This window comes from Rhizophagus irregularis, chromosome 15 (genome assembly GCF_026210795.1).
Source record: "Rhizophagus irregularis chromosome 15, complete sequence".
Classification (NCBI taxonomy): Eukaryota; Fungi; Glomeromycota; class Glomeromycetes; order Glomerales; family Glomeraceae; genus Rhizophagus; species Rhizophagus irregularis.
In genome coordinates this window covers 898,674-914,738 of record NC_089443.1, presented here as the reverse complement: position 1 = coordinate 914,738, position 16,065 = coordinate 898,674, and the positions used below count along the sequence as shown (strand labels likewise).

General features: G+C 25.6%; 4 protein-coding genes across 4 annotated transcripts; all 4 read right to left on the bottom strand.

Moving 5' to 3' along the window:
* Positions 1-4,573: 4,573 nt before the first annotated feature.
* OCT59_006961 (uncharacterized protein) lies at positions 4,574-6,975 on the bottom strand (the record flags this gene model as incomplete). The annotated part of the gene is made up of 7 exons (XM_066138925.1): positions 4,574-4,797; positions 4,860-5,458; positions 5,560-5,829; positions 5,920-5,963; positions 6,023-6,534; positions 6,641-6,713; positions 6,892-6,975. The coding sequence occupies 7 exons, from the start codon at positions 6,973-6,975 to the stop codon at positions 4,574-4,576; spliced, it is 1,806 nt and encodes a 601-aa protein (XP_065998419.1).
* A 1,408-nt stretch (positions 6,976-8,383) lies between these two features.
* Positions 8,384-8,590, bottom strand: OCT59_006960 (uncharacterized protein; the record flags this gene model as incomplete). Its single annotated transcript, XM_066138864.1, has 1 exon — positions 8,384-8,590. One exon carries the CDS (start codon positions 8,588-8,590, stop codon positions 8,384-8,386), a length of 207 nt encoding a protein of 68 aa, XP_065998418.1.
* A 394-nt stretch (positions 8,591-8,984) lies between these two features.
* On the bottom strand, positions 8,985-9,404 carry OCT59_006959 (uncharacterized protein; the record flags this gene model as incomplete). The annotated part of the gene is made up of 1 exon (XM_025311381.1): positions 8,985-9,404. The coding sequence occupies one exon, from the start codon at positions 9,402-9,404 to the stop codon at positions 8,985-8,987; it is 420 nt and encodes a 139-aa protein (XP_025172239.1).
* Positions 9,405-10,451: 1,047 nt separating this feature from the next.
* OCT59_006958 (uncharacterized protein) lies at positions 10,452-13,968 on the bottom strand (the record flags this gene model as incomplete). The annotated part of the gene is made up of 6 exons (XM_066138735.1): positions 10,452-12,506; positions 12,604-12,701; positions 12,878-13,226; positions 13,313-13,500; positions 13,596-13,665; positions 13,744-13,968. 6 exons carry the CDS (start codon positions 13,966-13,968, stop codon positions 10,452-10,454), a joined length of 2,985 nt encoding a protein of 994 aa, XP_065998417.1.
* Between the last annotated feature and the right edge of the window lie 2,097 nt (positions 13,969-16,065).

Sequence of the window (16,065 nt, the reverse complement as noted above, 5' to 3'; positions counted from 1 at the left end):
GATATAAATATATTTTCTGAACTTTTTTTTTAACAATAGAGTCATTAGATCAATATAAAAAATTTTTTGATAACAACAGATTGGTATGTTACAACTTATAATGGATAGATATAAAGAATTTTCTAAGATTTTTTATTAATACAATAGATCAGTTTCTGGAATTTTTTATGACAAATTAATTGGTATAGTACAAAAGATACTAGGTATAAAATTTCTTGGGATTTATTTTAACAACAATAGGTATGATAAAATTTTTGGTGACTTTTTTTTAATAACAATAGATTGGTAATAGACAATTATTACTGCGACTAGTAATTATTGAAAACCAATATGATTTGCCAATTCATTATCAGTTCAGTTTTTAATGTTTTTGCAACATTTTTTATTGTCTATTACCAATCTATTGTTATTAAAAAAAAACACAAAAAATTCTATTAAATCAATCCATTGTACTATACCATCCATTGTACTATGATACCAATCTATCATTGTTATTAAAAAAAAAAATAATCACCAAAAATTTAGCATACCTATTGTTATTAATATAAATCTCAGAAAATTTTATTATATCTATCTATTGTACTATACCATTAAAAAAATCTTGGAAAATTTTTTTATTAACCTTATTAAATGTAATCTATTGTTTTATTTATATTACTTATCAGTAATATTAGTGTTACTGTGAACTATAAAAAAAATCTTACTAAAAACAATTATTAACTTCAGTTAATAAGTTAATTGTTTATTACCAATATATTGTTATTAAAAAAAATCATGAAAATTTTTTTATACCAAACTATTATTAAAAAAAAATCTCATTAAATTTTTTTATAAATCTCACTAACACAATCTATTGTTATAAAAAAATCTTTTATTAATTTATTAGTATACTTTCAAAAATAAACTCACTCACTATATCCAAAAGTACACTAGTTAATAATAGATAATTAATTTTTGTTAATAATAATAAATTCTTATAACAGATTTTTTTACTACAATGAAAATTGTATAATAGTATTTTTGTAATTTTTTTAATTAAATTTTTTTCCTTATATTGTTTATTAACATAATAGCAGATAATTTATTGTGAATATTTAATAATCATACTTTTTTGTGATTTTATAATATAATAAAAAAATACATGTCGATCTTCTAACGTTTAGATTAAGTCTGTATAAATAATCTTGAATTGTGTAGCATGATTCAGTGCCTGATTTAAACTTAAAAGTTAAGGCCATTTATTTGATCGGCAAACGTATAGATTTTTTTAGCTTAGCTAATTTTTGATCGGTTAAACAAAATTTTATTGTGAAGATAAATTTTTTTTGCAAACATATTTATTCAAAATAATCTTATTAAATGAAATTTTTTAAAATTAAGTCCCACATTTTCGATTTTAAAGAAAAAAATCACTGTATTTATTTTTAATGAAGTGATACAATAAAAAAAACAGTAACAATAAATAAAAAAGATAAGTAAATGACAATGATCAAGGAGAAAGATGCTAATAAAAAAAATGAAATAACAATGGAATAATGGAAAGTAATAGAAGAAGAAAGGGAGTAAAAAAGAGTAATGAGAAGTGATAGGAAACAAAAAGGAAAATAGGACATGATGGATGATGAAAAAGAGTGATGGGAGACGAAAAGGAGTAATGGGAAGATGAAGAGGGGTTATGGGAGACTAAAAGGAGTGATTGTAGACGAAGAGAAGTGAAAAGGAGTGATAGGAGACGAAGAGGAGTGATGGGTGACGAAAAGAAGTGATGGGTGACGAAGAGGAGTGATGGGAGACGAAAAGGAGTGATTAGAGACAAAAAGGAGTGATGAGGGACGAAAAAAAGTGATAGAAGACAAAAGAAGTAATGGGAGACGAAAAGAAGTAATGGAAATGAAAAGAAGTGATTGAAAGACAAAAGAAATGATGGGAAGTAAATTGGAGAGAAAATGAAATAATGGAAAATAAAGATGTAATAGAAAATAATGGGAGACAAATAATGAGAAGTAGTATAAAGTGAAAAATGATGAGAGACAAAAATAAAAAAGTGATCATGAGGAAACAAAGTAAAAAATAAACCATAAAGTAAACAAAAAATGAAGTTAGTAAGAAATAAAATATAAGATAAAAACGAAATAAAAAAAATAAAAAAAAATAAAAAAAATACCTTTATTAATTGTAGAACTGAAAGAATTAAAATATCTGAAAAAAAATAAAATAAATTAGTGAAAAACGAAATATGAAACAGAAACAAAATAAAAAATAAAAAAATGAGTAAGAAGCGAAATGTAAAATGAAAAACGACTGAACCTTACTGGAAGAACTAAAGGACCTAAAAATGATGAAATAGAATTAAATATGTAAATTATATAAATTGTATAAATTTATTAGTCTAACCTTACCATATTGTAAATATTTATTATCAAAATACTATCCCCGGCGCAGCGCGACGGGTTACACCTAGTTTTTAATTAAAAAAAACAATATTTTTTTGATTTTTAATTACAAAATGCCAAGTCTGACGTTTTTAATTAAAAAATCAATATTTTTTTTGATTTTTAATCACAAAAACATCAAGTCTGACATTTTTAATTAAAAAAAACCAATATTTTTTTTGATTTTTAATCACAAAAACGTCAAGTCTGACGTTTTTAATTAAAAAAATCATTTTTTTGATTTTTTAATTACAAAAACGTCGAGTCTGACATTTTTAATTAAAAAATCATTTTTTTTTGATTTTTTAATTACAAAAACGTCAAGTCTGACGTTTTTAATTAAAAAAATCAATTTTTTTGATTTTTAATTACAAAATTGTCAAATCTAACGTAAAAAATAATTTTTTGAATCATAAAAATGTCAAATCTGACGTTTTTAATTAAAAAATCATTTTTTTTATTTTTAATCACAAAAATGTCATGTCTGACGTTTTTAACTAAAAAAATCATTTTTTTTTTGATTTTTTAATTAAAAAACGTCAAGTCTGACGTTTTTTAACTAAAAAAGTCATTTTTTTGATTTTTTAATTACAAAAACGTCAAATCTGACGTTTTTAATTAAAAAAATCATTTTTTTTATTTTTAATCACAAAAATGTCATGTCTGACGTTTTTTAACTAAAAAAGTCATTTTTTTTTTGATTTTTTAATTACAAAAATGTCAAGCCTGACATTTTTTAACTAAAAAAGTCATTTTTTTGATTTTTTAATTACAAAAACGTCAAGCCTGACGTTTTTCAACTAAAAAAGTCATTTTTTTGATTTTTTAATTACAAAAACGTCAAGCCTGACGTTTTTCAACTAAAAAAGTCATTTTTTTGATTTTTTAATTACAAAAACGTCAAGTCTGACATTTTTTAACTAAAAAAATCATTTTTTTTTGATTTTTAATCACAAAAATGTCATGTCTGACGTTTTTAACTAAAAAAAACATTTTTTTGATTTTTTAATTACAAAAACGTCGAGTCTGACATTTTTAATTAATAAAATCATTTTTTTTGATTTTTTAATTACAAAAACGCCAAGTCTTACGTTTTTAACCAAAAAAATCAATTTTTTTGATTTTTAATCAAATCTAACGTAAAAAAATGATTTTTTAATCATAAAAACGTCAAGTCTGACGTTTTTAATAAAAAAATCAATTTTTTTTATATTTAATTATAAAAACGTTTGATGACCCGACCCAAAATTTTCGAGTCAATCTGACAGTATAATGATTATAACTCACTAATAATTACCAAGTTACTCTAGTTACTAATACTAATAATTTACTTTTTAACACTACTAATTTGCTTTCTTCACTAACTTCATACTTTTTTATTACTAACACTAATAATTTAGTACTTTTTAACACTACTAATTTGCTTTCTTCACTAACTTCATACTTTTTTATTTAATACTAATAATTTACTTACACTAATAATTTACTTTCTTCTTTGATAATACTAATTTACTTTCATGTTACTAACATACTTTATTTATTTTATTTTCTTACAAATTTTTATATTTATGATTATATCAAATTTAGTATTTTATTTATGAAATATTGTGTATATTTTTTATATTTTAAGTCAATAAAAAAAATTCATAATTTCACTTTATAAATTGCCTGTTATTACTGTAAAATTTAACCTATAATTCCTAAAATATGGCCTAAAAAAATTTGGCTCAAAAATCACACAATAATTGTATAAATTCAGGTCAAAAATAGGATAATTATTGAATGAATTACCATGCAATAATTGTGTGATTTATTGCAATTTTTAGCACAATTATTGTATGGTCAAATATACAGAAATCGTAGTGAATTTAATTGAATGATTTTTCAACAAAAATCACACAGACTTTTTTCATAGGGATAATTATCTGCTTAGTAATATCTGAATCCTTCAAATCAATACTTCCGGTCATTATAATCCTAAGATTGTTTTGCTTATTTAAAATTATGTCTATTCTCTTCTTTTGTTCAACTTCAAGAATATCATATAAAGGAATTATATTATCAAATTCAATAATTTCTAAGTCATTCTTTGTATTTTGAATCCATTTAGATAAATCATTTTCTTCAATAATATCTCCTTCTTACGTTAAAAGACACGGAATACTGAAATCTGCTAAATGTGATTTTAAAGATTCGAATACTGGTGATGCTAAATCAATCCTTTTTGAAATATAAGATGAATTTTCTATTGTATTTTTAAGAGATTTTCCTAATACGATATTTAATGGAATAAGGTGTCCATATTCGTCAAAAACTGCTTGTAAATGTATAAGTGGTTCCATACTTTCAAGTGCTTTTCTATAGCCTGTTGAAATTTTTCTGAAGGTTTAATATTATTTCTATTTAATAAAATGTTGTGTCGTTCACCTTTTACCAGAAAATGTACGCGGTCTTCGTAACTTAGATCATCTGATACTTTAATAAACGGAAAAGAGCTTATATCTTCATCGCTATTAGTTGAAATGATGTTATCATTTATTAAAATTTCATCTAAGATAGTCGTCGGTTTCACAATTTTTAAATAAAACTTATCATTTGAATTTACATCAGGGATATTAATTAAATCGATAGTATTTTCGTTACTAATTCTTGATTCAGAACTTTGATCAATTATTAAACCTCGAAGAAGCTGAAATTCTTCAACCCATTTTGCATATTTTGAATTTTTAACCCAATTTTCTAAAGTCAATTTCTCTTTAAAATTAGCAACTCCAAGTTGTATTTCATCTTCTAATAACGTTGTTTCGGATTTTAATTGAGAAATTGGAACGAGATTATTATAAGAAATTATTTCAACCCTATCATCGTGAAATAAATTATTCATCCAATCGGTTAATTGTTCACGAGTATCTAAATTTATTCCGTCTGTTGTTATTATTTTTGGAAAGAAATCCAAAGCGAATAAATTATCAAATGAGATTTCTTTTTTATATCTTGTTGAATCATGTACCCAATTTAAGTAAGAACTAAAAGTATGTGTTGAAGTAACCGATTTAAGGTCATCGATAAACAATTTGCCGCCAATTAAATCTTTCTTGGAAAAAGATGACCGTATATTTCACATAACTTTCCCTTGTCATCATCCATAAAATTTGAGAAAGATTCAGATAAATCGAAAATATAAGTAATTTCGGCAACAGGAAAATTAATAAATATGTCTGATGGTTGTAGAGAATCATCAAGTTCAACGTCACTATCATCGGCAGAATTAAAACTTAATAAATTTTTACGTGAGTTACGATCGTTTATAGAAGTATACAATAAAGGTTGATCCTCACATAAACTAATGTTCAATTCTCCATCTTCAGTAAATACAGCTTGTTTACTCGGTTCTATGCTATACCCATTCAAGAATAGTCCATGATTCAAATTAAAATTGTTGAATCATTAGTTGTTGTTTGATTATTGATTTTAAAGTTGTAATAACTTTCTGAATTGTCGGTCTGTTCTCTGGATCACCATTCCAACACTCTACAAAAAATATACATATACAAAAATTAACAAATAACAATCTTTTAAAGGGTACATACGAAAAAATACTTACTCTTATAAAGATTATAATAACCTTTAGGCGTACCATCTACTATGACTTCTCTTAATCCTTGCGTAATTTCCTTAGCCAAAAATGAATTGTATACTTTATCAGAAAAAGGTTTTTTCCCACTAGATAATTCCCATAACAATACTCCGACGCTGTAAACGTCGCTTTTCTCGTTTAACTCAAATGCACCCGAAGACATTTCTTCAATATCAAATCCTCGTGGATCAGAATAAGGAATTGTATCTAACCAAGTTTGACTAGAATTATTAATACGTTTACTTAATCCAGAATCTGCCAACCTAATGGAATTTTGATGTACAAGTATACTTCTTGAATGTAAATCTTTATGTACGATTCCCCTCTCATGCAAAAATTCTACCGCTACTGATAATTGAATAGCTAATTCATATTTGTTTATCCAATTTAACGAAAGGAAATTCTTTTCCAAATAATTACGAAGTGTGCCTCCTTCTGCATATTCTACTACCAATAAATATTTATCTAAAATATAATGTTGTCACGTTATATTCAGAATATGTGTATTTATAATACATTTGGATATAATTAGACAGTTTGAGTTATGGCGTCCCGTGAAAAAATTATTTACCTGTATCAATCTTGGTTATTCCATATAATCCCATCATCACGTTATTAGAATCATTATTATGACGAAGTTTTATCTGTAAAAATCAAAAATTTTAGTGATCACATGAAAATCGTAAGTCTTAAACGTGTTAGACTTTCATACTAAATAGTGCATAATGCCTTTTTTTTAGAATAACACAATTTTTTAGAAAAAAAACTTTACATACCTCGTGGGCAACTTCTTTAATATTATCGTCATCCAATTTAAATGACTTTAATGTTATAAGTTTTCCACCCCGTTTCCAATTTGCTTTGTATATAATAATCTATATTCGCTTCTTTTATACGTTGCTCCATCGAGAGTATATTAGTAAAAATGAAAAAAACAGTGATTTAGCGTGAAGACGTACAAATTATTGTTATATAAACGAAGTTGTTATTTATAATACAGTAATTAAGATGAAAGAGATACACAATTGCCCTTGTGTTACTTGGCGTTATTATTGTGCGAATAAATTGAAAGTTTTTGCAACATTTTTTTGGATATTATCAGAATGGATTACGACTTGAATTTGATAAACGAATAGACATGAATGATTATGATCGCTGTTAATCAGTTTCAATTTTGCGTAGTCTTCGTTGTACTAAATTTGAATAAATCATAAAAAAAGACTTTTAAAAAGAATATTTATTATCGGATTAGTCAATTTTTGAGAAATTATTCTGGTTTTGTATCATCACAACAACAATATTGTCATAACAATATAAAGTTTAAATCCTAATTAGGAATTGCTTGAATGAATTCTATTATATCACCAATTGACAAAAATGTAGAATATAATGATGTATGATGATGATAATCTCGTCGTACTATTGTTCTTAAATATATTATCATGTGTTATTAATAAGTTAAAGCTGTTTTTATTATATTTATGTTACAATTTGAATAATAATGAATATGAAAATAGAATATTAATTAATACTCACGTAAATTTAGTGAATTGAATTGTAAATAAACTAGGCGTAACGCCGGGATGATACCTGCCAATCAAATAAGAGAGTAATAATAACATTTATATTTTATTTCCATGCAGTGTGAGTCAGATGAGATTAATAGGAAATAAATATAATAAATTACACAATTTATATGATTATACAAATAACAATGAATTGTGTGCAAGTGTTATACAGTATATGAAATATTATTATTAAATGCAAATTTTATTTATCACACGAAACAAATGTTGCAGTACTGTGAAATTTACAAAATTTATTACAAAAAAAGTAGCTTATTGTTACATTGTTATAAAAAACAAAAAAATTTTTTTTTATCTTAAAAAATTCCATTGTAGCATTAAAAAAAATTACATCCTCTAGAAAAAAAATATTTCACTAATAAATATGAAAAAAAAAATTCTCAGAAAATTTAATTATAACGATCTATTACAAAAAATAAATAAATGTAATTATGTTAGTCTATTATTGAGCTTGATACAATTATTATTAATAATAAGAATCGGGAAAAAAGGCAATTGCCGTGGCGCCGCAACATTGATCTGATCACCGATCCAAACCTAAGAATAAGTTCTGAAAAAAAGGATAATAATTTGATTCAAATTGGAAAAAAAACAAAATCTAAACGGTGAAAGAATGAAAAAAAACGAAAAATTTTTAATAAATGAAAAAATCGATTAACCGGAATTGGATTAGATATACAACATGACTTGGGTCTTAACTATAAAGAATACGGATCAGCAATTCAAAATTAATTTATACTGGCTAATCTAAACATTAGCTGCACCACCGTTTCCGAATTTATCCTTTTCGTCTTGTCTTCTTTCGCAAGTCGATCTGCCATCTTTTTATTGTTGTTATCGAATTCTTCCACAGCTTCTTTCGTTGGGATCATGTTGGAATTATAGGGAGTAAAACTTGGAACGTACTTTCTATCTATCTTCGCTCTACTCACCATTTGATCAGACAATATGCCCCAACATTTTCGATCGAATTCTTCTGTACAGTATATTCCCCTTTTGCAAAAACCGAATGTCTACATAAATTAATATAGTCAACCTTTCGCTCCAGACAGACTTAATCTGTTAAAGCTTAAGAATCCTGTTGATGACAGGCATATTTCTGATATACAAAATTTTACACTTCAAGTTGATGAGGAAGAGGATGACAATGTAATTTTAATGAAGGATATGCGAAAAATTGCTACTATGCCTTCCTCTGTTAACGGTTTCTCGTCTCTTTTATCGAGGATTCTTGAAAAAGCTTTCGATATTTTGCCCTCCTCGAGGTCACGTGATTGCGTTTTATTCTTGTTCTTCTATCACAGTATCACTTCCACCACTTCCTCTGGCTCAACATCGACCGCAGGATGTAATACTTCTTTTATGTAGATTTTTTCCTTTTCTTCTAGTCTGTCGAGATCCCATCCGAATTCCGAAACGATCTTGAAAATCACCCTGTTCCAAATGATAATTTTCGTTCTTGATTTTGACGTTCGAATAGGCCTTCTTTCCGTTTTCTTGACGAACTTTTCTCTTCCGACATCTTCTTTGTTTGTTCCTTGACTTCTTGACCTCCTTGAACGTTCGAAATGGCCATTTTGTAGGATCACCCTTTTCTGTTGCCGTTACAAGTGTATCTTCCAAATCCTTTTGTGACTTGAAGTAATTATTTAGTATTAACGCAAAATATGATTTGAGAGATCCCACTGTGTATATTGTATAACCGTAGGTCAAATGTGATAATTTGTTGTTCGATTTGAAGCATAACATTCTCTTTTTCGTAAATCGCAAGCTGTAGTATCTACAAATAAAAAGTTATTTCAGAATTATATTTCAAAAAAAAAATTGTTCTTTTCGTGATTTAATGGATAAAATTATTATTCATAACAAATTAACGTCATAGATTATGTTTTACCTAGTCAGAATAAAATTTTCTTTTGAAAATTCCTTGTTTTTAATCAACAGTTTAATTATTCATGATTGCATAACTATTAATAAAACAAAGAGATCATGAAACAATATTTTCAATAATTATTTTGAAAATTTTTGTATAATCATAGTGTAATGGCAATCGAATTATCAGCTCAATCTAATAATGCCTTAAGACTGTACCAACGATGATCTCCTAATTTAGGCCGATGATGAGGATTAGGACATGGTTTGATTTGGACTACAACATAGTCTCCGCTTCGCTCCGGACTAATAATGAATAAACCAGGATTTGTCATTAATTTTTCATTTAATCGGCTAGAGAAGTGAAAAATAGTTTTTTTTCCGTAAAAGAAACCCGAAAATAAATAATGCATTATTTGGTCAGTAAATTTTTTTTTTTGTATTGTGGAATGTGTGAATGTTAATGATCTGGTAGTTCTAGTCGATGTCATCCCAGTATAGCTTCATTACTGTATTATTCATTCAATGATTGATTCATTGTCACATTTCACTGCTTGATTGGGTAGTACTACTATAGGTTTAGCGTTTTCCTTAATTGGTAATAAAAGATGTTTGTATTTGACAAAAAATTAAATACTTTATTAACGACTGTCGCGTTTAAGTGTTTAAGCAATAATTTTACAAACTTTTAATTATGCTATGTAGTAAATGTCGAAAAAAAATTCTATCTGGCAAAGTCCAACGGGATGGGAAAGCTAAATTATTTGTAAAGAATGTATGATTATACATAACATGTTGAAAATTTAAAACAGTTTATTTTTATACATGTAATAAAAAAATAAATTTTACGGGAACTTCACGGATAACTTTATTTTGAAAGGTAAAAAATTTTGTAATACCAAATTAAAGTCCGATATTTACGAATTAATCTTGAAGGGATTTAAGCTTCAATTTCAACCAAGTTACTTCTGTTTGTTTATTTAGAATATTTTGAATTTCTTCATTAGTTAATTCTTCTTCTTCGCTTAATTTCAGTTTAACTTTTTCCAGTTTTTCTGAAGAAAAATTATCATTAGTTAGAACAATCTTTATTTGTTCCTCCAGAAGATTATCCAGTAAACGTTTCCCTTTTTTACCAAGTTCGCTCTTGATAGAAATGGTATTAATTGTATTTCTTAATTCAATTTCTTTAGTCTCTATTTGAGGGTACAAGGCATTTATCTCTTTTAATTGTCTTTTTAATTCATCAATGTGTTGCTCGCTTTGTTGAATAAGATCATCTTTAACCTTTGATTGATTATCGAGAATGGCAAGTTTCTCTTGAGAATTTTCATATTTCCTGGTTTCTTCATCTAATTGCTTTTTTAATTCCTCAATATTTTTCCGAGTTTGTTGTTGGAGTTTATTAATAAAATCTTCTTTATCCGTTAGTTGGTTATTATAAATTTCAAGTTTATTGCATAAATTTTCCTTGTCTTCACGAAGTTTTTCTAAACAGTCTTGTAAATGACTCCGTTCTTTTTGTTGATCTTCCTCATTTACTTTAACCTCTTCAAATTTATTATCTATTTTCATAGTTTTTATCAATTTCTTCCATGACGAATTTATATCCTTTTTCAAGTCATTCATTTGCCTTCTCAAGCTGGCTGTACTAGATCTAGTTTCATATTTCTGTTCGTCCAATTTTTTTTTGAGATATTTTAATTCCGTTTTTCTACTTTCGATACTAGATATCAATGACTTAGATTTAATCAATTGATCTTCTAAATTTGCATATTCATCTTCCTTGGTTCTTAATTCGTCGGGGTTTCCCAGTTCTTTTCCTAATTGTTTTTTATATATCTCCTTACCTTTCAAGGAATTTGCTTCTTCGTGCGATACTCCAATTTCTATTAATTGCTCAGCAGTAAAGAATGCTGATTTAACTCTTTTTTCTTCATACCCTTTTCCATTTAATGCTGATTTTTGATATTCTTTAGATAATTTCCAATTTTCTTTCCATGCTCTCAAATTATATCTACCTTTTAAAGCATCTATAACGTCGATAGCAAAAATCTCAAGCTGCTTATATATAATTTTTACTTTAGCTTCCGGTCTTTTATCAATGGAACATCTAAAATTTTTAACACTGTCAGGTAAATACTCTATACCAGAATCTATATCAGTATTATTAATATTTAAACTTTCTAGTTTGTTTAAGCTTTTTAAAGGTTTCAAATTACCATGAAACCGATTAAATATGTCTTGCTGAATTCTATACTCATCAGTATTTCCTATGAATAATTGTTTTAAATTAACGAAACAACCAAAACAATTTAAGTTTTGAGAAAGTGAATTATCAAGTAAATTTATATATTCTAATTTTTCTTTATTTACAATAGGTAGTCTTATATCAATAAGTTGATTATAATTAGCTCTTATATAAGTAATATTTGAACTATTTGTTAAATCTAAATTAGTTAATTTGTTCTGAGAACAATCAAGATCAGTTAATCTCATATTTTTTCTTATATCTAAACTAATTAATTGATTATTAGAACAATTTAATTTTTCTAAATTAACAAATTCTGATAAATCTAAATGGCCTTCTAAATTTTTATTATTTATTATTAATCTGTTCTCTTTTTCTTTTTCTTCTTCTGTTGGATATTTTTGATTTATATACTTTTGTGCATTTATTTTATTATTCTCTTTTACACATACTTTAAATGTTTTTTTACTATTACTTTTTTCACTTATTTCAGATTTAATAAAAGTTTTTCTAGTCATTTCTTCATATAACTCAAATGCTTTCATTTCATTTTTTTCAATTCCAATTCCATATCGATAAAAAATTGCTAATAGAATAATATTTTGTTTATTCTTATTATTATTATTTAATAAATAATTAAATATTTCATTTATGTTTTTGTTATTAAATATTATATGTTTCTTAATTATCAATTGAATATAATCATCTTCATAATAAATGAATAAAATCTTCGTATAATAATATCAATTCATTAATAATTATTTCATTATTTTCATCTATATCAATAATGGTGTCGTTGTGTATATTCTCATTAATTTTATTTACATATGATAAATCATTCTTCATATTTAAATTAATCGATTTTAATTCAGAAAGTACTTGTTGCATATCTGGCCTGTCATTTGGGTTATCTTGCCAACATCCTAAAAAAAAAGAAAAAAATTTGATATTAAGATATAATAAATAATTAAGAAAGTACAGTCGACCCTATATAGTTGGATCAAAAAAAAAATGGTGTGATTATGAAAATACTATATGGTGTGACTAAAGGGTGACTATAGAGAGTTTAACTGTAAATAAAATAATAATGAATGCATACTTTTATAGGTATTCACATAATCAATTTGTGTATCAGAAGTTGGAATTTCTCTTCTTCCATTTAAAATTTCCAACATTAATGTCGATTTTTGATGAGGTTTATTGTAAGATTCAAATGGTCTTTTGCCGGATGAAATTTCCCACAAGAGTACGCCAACGCTATACACGTCCGATTTCTTATTCGCTTTATAATTATCATTTAGTTTCTCCTTAAAATGTTGTGGATCGATAAAAGGTAATATTCCAATAATATCCGCAGAAGTATTTGATACTTCAGCCAACTTATTATGTGAAAGACCAAAATCATCTAATTTAATCATATTCTTATGAACTAATATGCTATTAGAATGCTAATTTATAAATTAATATTAATGTACTTGGCAAATATTTTGTTAATCAAATTGTTTGATGATGATGATCATAATAAAATACTTACTAGGTTACGATGTATAATATTTTTTCGATGTATAAATGAGACTGCATCAACAATTTGAATCGCAAAACGTAATTTAATATTCCAATCTAAGTTATTAAAATTATTTTCTAAATAATCTCTCAATGTGCCATTATCAGCATATTCGAAAATAAACAAATAATTCGGATCAACGTTATCTTTATTATTATCTTACCATATAAAAGTAAAAAAAAATAAATTATTAATATATCTTTTAATATTTACCTAATGCACTAGCAATGCACTTTTATATTATTTAATATACCTATCATTTTAGTAATACCAAAAAATTGAATAATATTTTTATGAAGATTAATTTTATTCAATAACGTTATCTAAATAATAAAAAAAACTAATAAATTTTTATTTAAAGAAACATTAAAATAATATATAATTAAATTTTATTCATTTACCTCATTAACAATTTCTTTCATAAAATTGCTACCATTTTTAAGAGATTTTAATGTGACGATATTATTCAAACTTTTCCAATTTGCTCGATGAACTTTACTAAATCTTCTATCGCATATATATTCTAGATTTTGGAATTCGTCGTAATCGTGATAATTTATATATTTATTAGCAATACTGTCTTTGATCCATCGAATCCATTTATTATCCTTATTAATTTTATTCATTTTTATTTTATTTTATTTTATTTTATTTTATTTTTAAAAAAAAAAGAAGGATCGGATCTCGATATTTAAGTAACGATGGAATAATAACAATAAATCCTGATAACGCTAAACGATCTACAGGGCCATTTGAAAGTTGCATAATAACACATGTTGCATCATTGTTGTTTGCATTAAGCCGACAAAACAAACAAAAAACTATTATTTCAAAGGTATTGACTATCCTATTGAGGAAATATTTCAAAAATTTCAAAATTCGTGGGAGTCTGGCGCGAGCGAAAATAATCTAATCCATTAATAGAAGGAATTTTTCATTTTTTAATTTAGACCACAAGATATTAATTCACTATATTTGGAAGGTTTGAAAAAAATTGCTTAAATTAAGTACTATTTATTTTCTTTATTGATATTTATTGACAACAATTAACTGTAATTTGGTTGGATCATTTCAATACATGCATTATTTATTTAATAATCGATTGGTCGATATGCATAAGTCAAAATACTATCGAAAATGTGTTACTGTGTTACAAATAAAGAATTAGAACCGGATATAATAAACCCAGTTTAGTTTTTTACATTTGATTTGACAAATTTAGTCAATTCGGAGTCTTAATTTATTTATTTCATTAAAAAAAAAATTTTTTTTTTTGTATAGAATTGTTTTATTTTTTTTTTATTATATTTTGTATTATATAATATAAACATATAATACGCCAAAAAATTAATTAGAAAAACCGCCTCATATTATGCGCGAACTTAAGTTTAGGGTTAGATACAGTATATTGCAGTTTTAGTTAACACAATGTATAATCATCCATTTTTGTGTTTCATTCTTGTCAAGTAATCCGGGAACATGACACTTTTAGCAAAAAACAATGATATATAACATTATGCATTACATAAAAAAAAAAAGAGAGAATTCTCCGGTTGACAATTTTCGTACTTTTTTTAATCTCATTGATTAGTTGCTGCAAGTGATCATTCAATGCATGTTTGATTTATGTCTAACATATTTGATTGCTCAAATCGAACATTTATTACCAATTTCCTTAATTAGAACAATAAAAAAATTTGTTAAATTTGAATTCCAATTTTTATCGAAAAAATCGATCAAATTTACTAGAAACGACTTGAAAAATTCTTGTGATCCGTGTTTTATATTTCCATGTTTTTCCGGGAATGTATTATTTTTACGGAATTTTTACGAAAGCAACGGAGAAATAATGGAAATATTTGAAATAAAAATTTTTATAGGGTTTACGAAACATGATAGAGGAAGTTTTTAGTCATTTTCAAAATTAAATCCTTTATCAATGCAACTATGTATAGTTAGAATATTAAATTAAAATAATTAGAATAATCAAAATTTATAATAAAAATTTAAAAGGCATTGAACATCATATTGCATAGTATTATATAGTCCTTTGCTTCGGAGTATACATAAAATACTTATATTGGAAATCTTAAGCAGGGGCAGTTTAATTCAAAAAGGGAATTATGACGTAAGTGGATGAAGAAAATTGCATGGGTTACAGATCAAAAATCGTCTAGTATGAAAGTTTACAGTTGATTTTGAATGTTCCTTTTTATCAAAACTGTGCTATAAAAAGAATTATTCATGCTTTGCACCATGATGTCGGGACTATCAGGTGCAATTTTCTACAGCCAATCGACAAGCATCGGGTCAGATGATTTGTCACATAAATGCCTCCAGAGCGAAAATCATTCAACTTGTGAAACATTACGATAATAAATAAATCTTGTGAAACAAGATTATTTCTTTCTTACTTTTTTTTTCTTTTTCTTGTATTTAATTTTTTTTAAATATCGTTTCCTACTTATTGTGTAATACTACTGCGGTATATTACCAAAAATTTTTTTTTTATTACATTGTTTAATCATGTGGTTGGGATGATATAAATAGATTCTGTTTTTTTTAAACGTAAAAATATAGCTGAAAATAGGCCTTAACATACTGAGCAATGATTCAAAATATGGAATAAGTTTATCAAACTTATTGAGAAATTGCCGTTTTTATCAATTAAAATCGAAAAGAGTAATATAATGAGGTAAGGCCATTATTAAATGATTACGTAT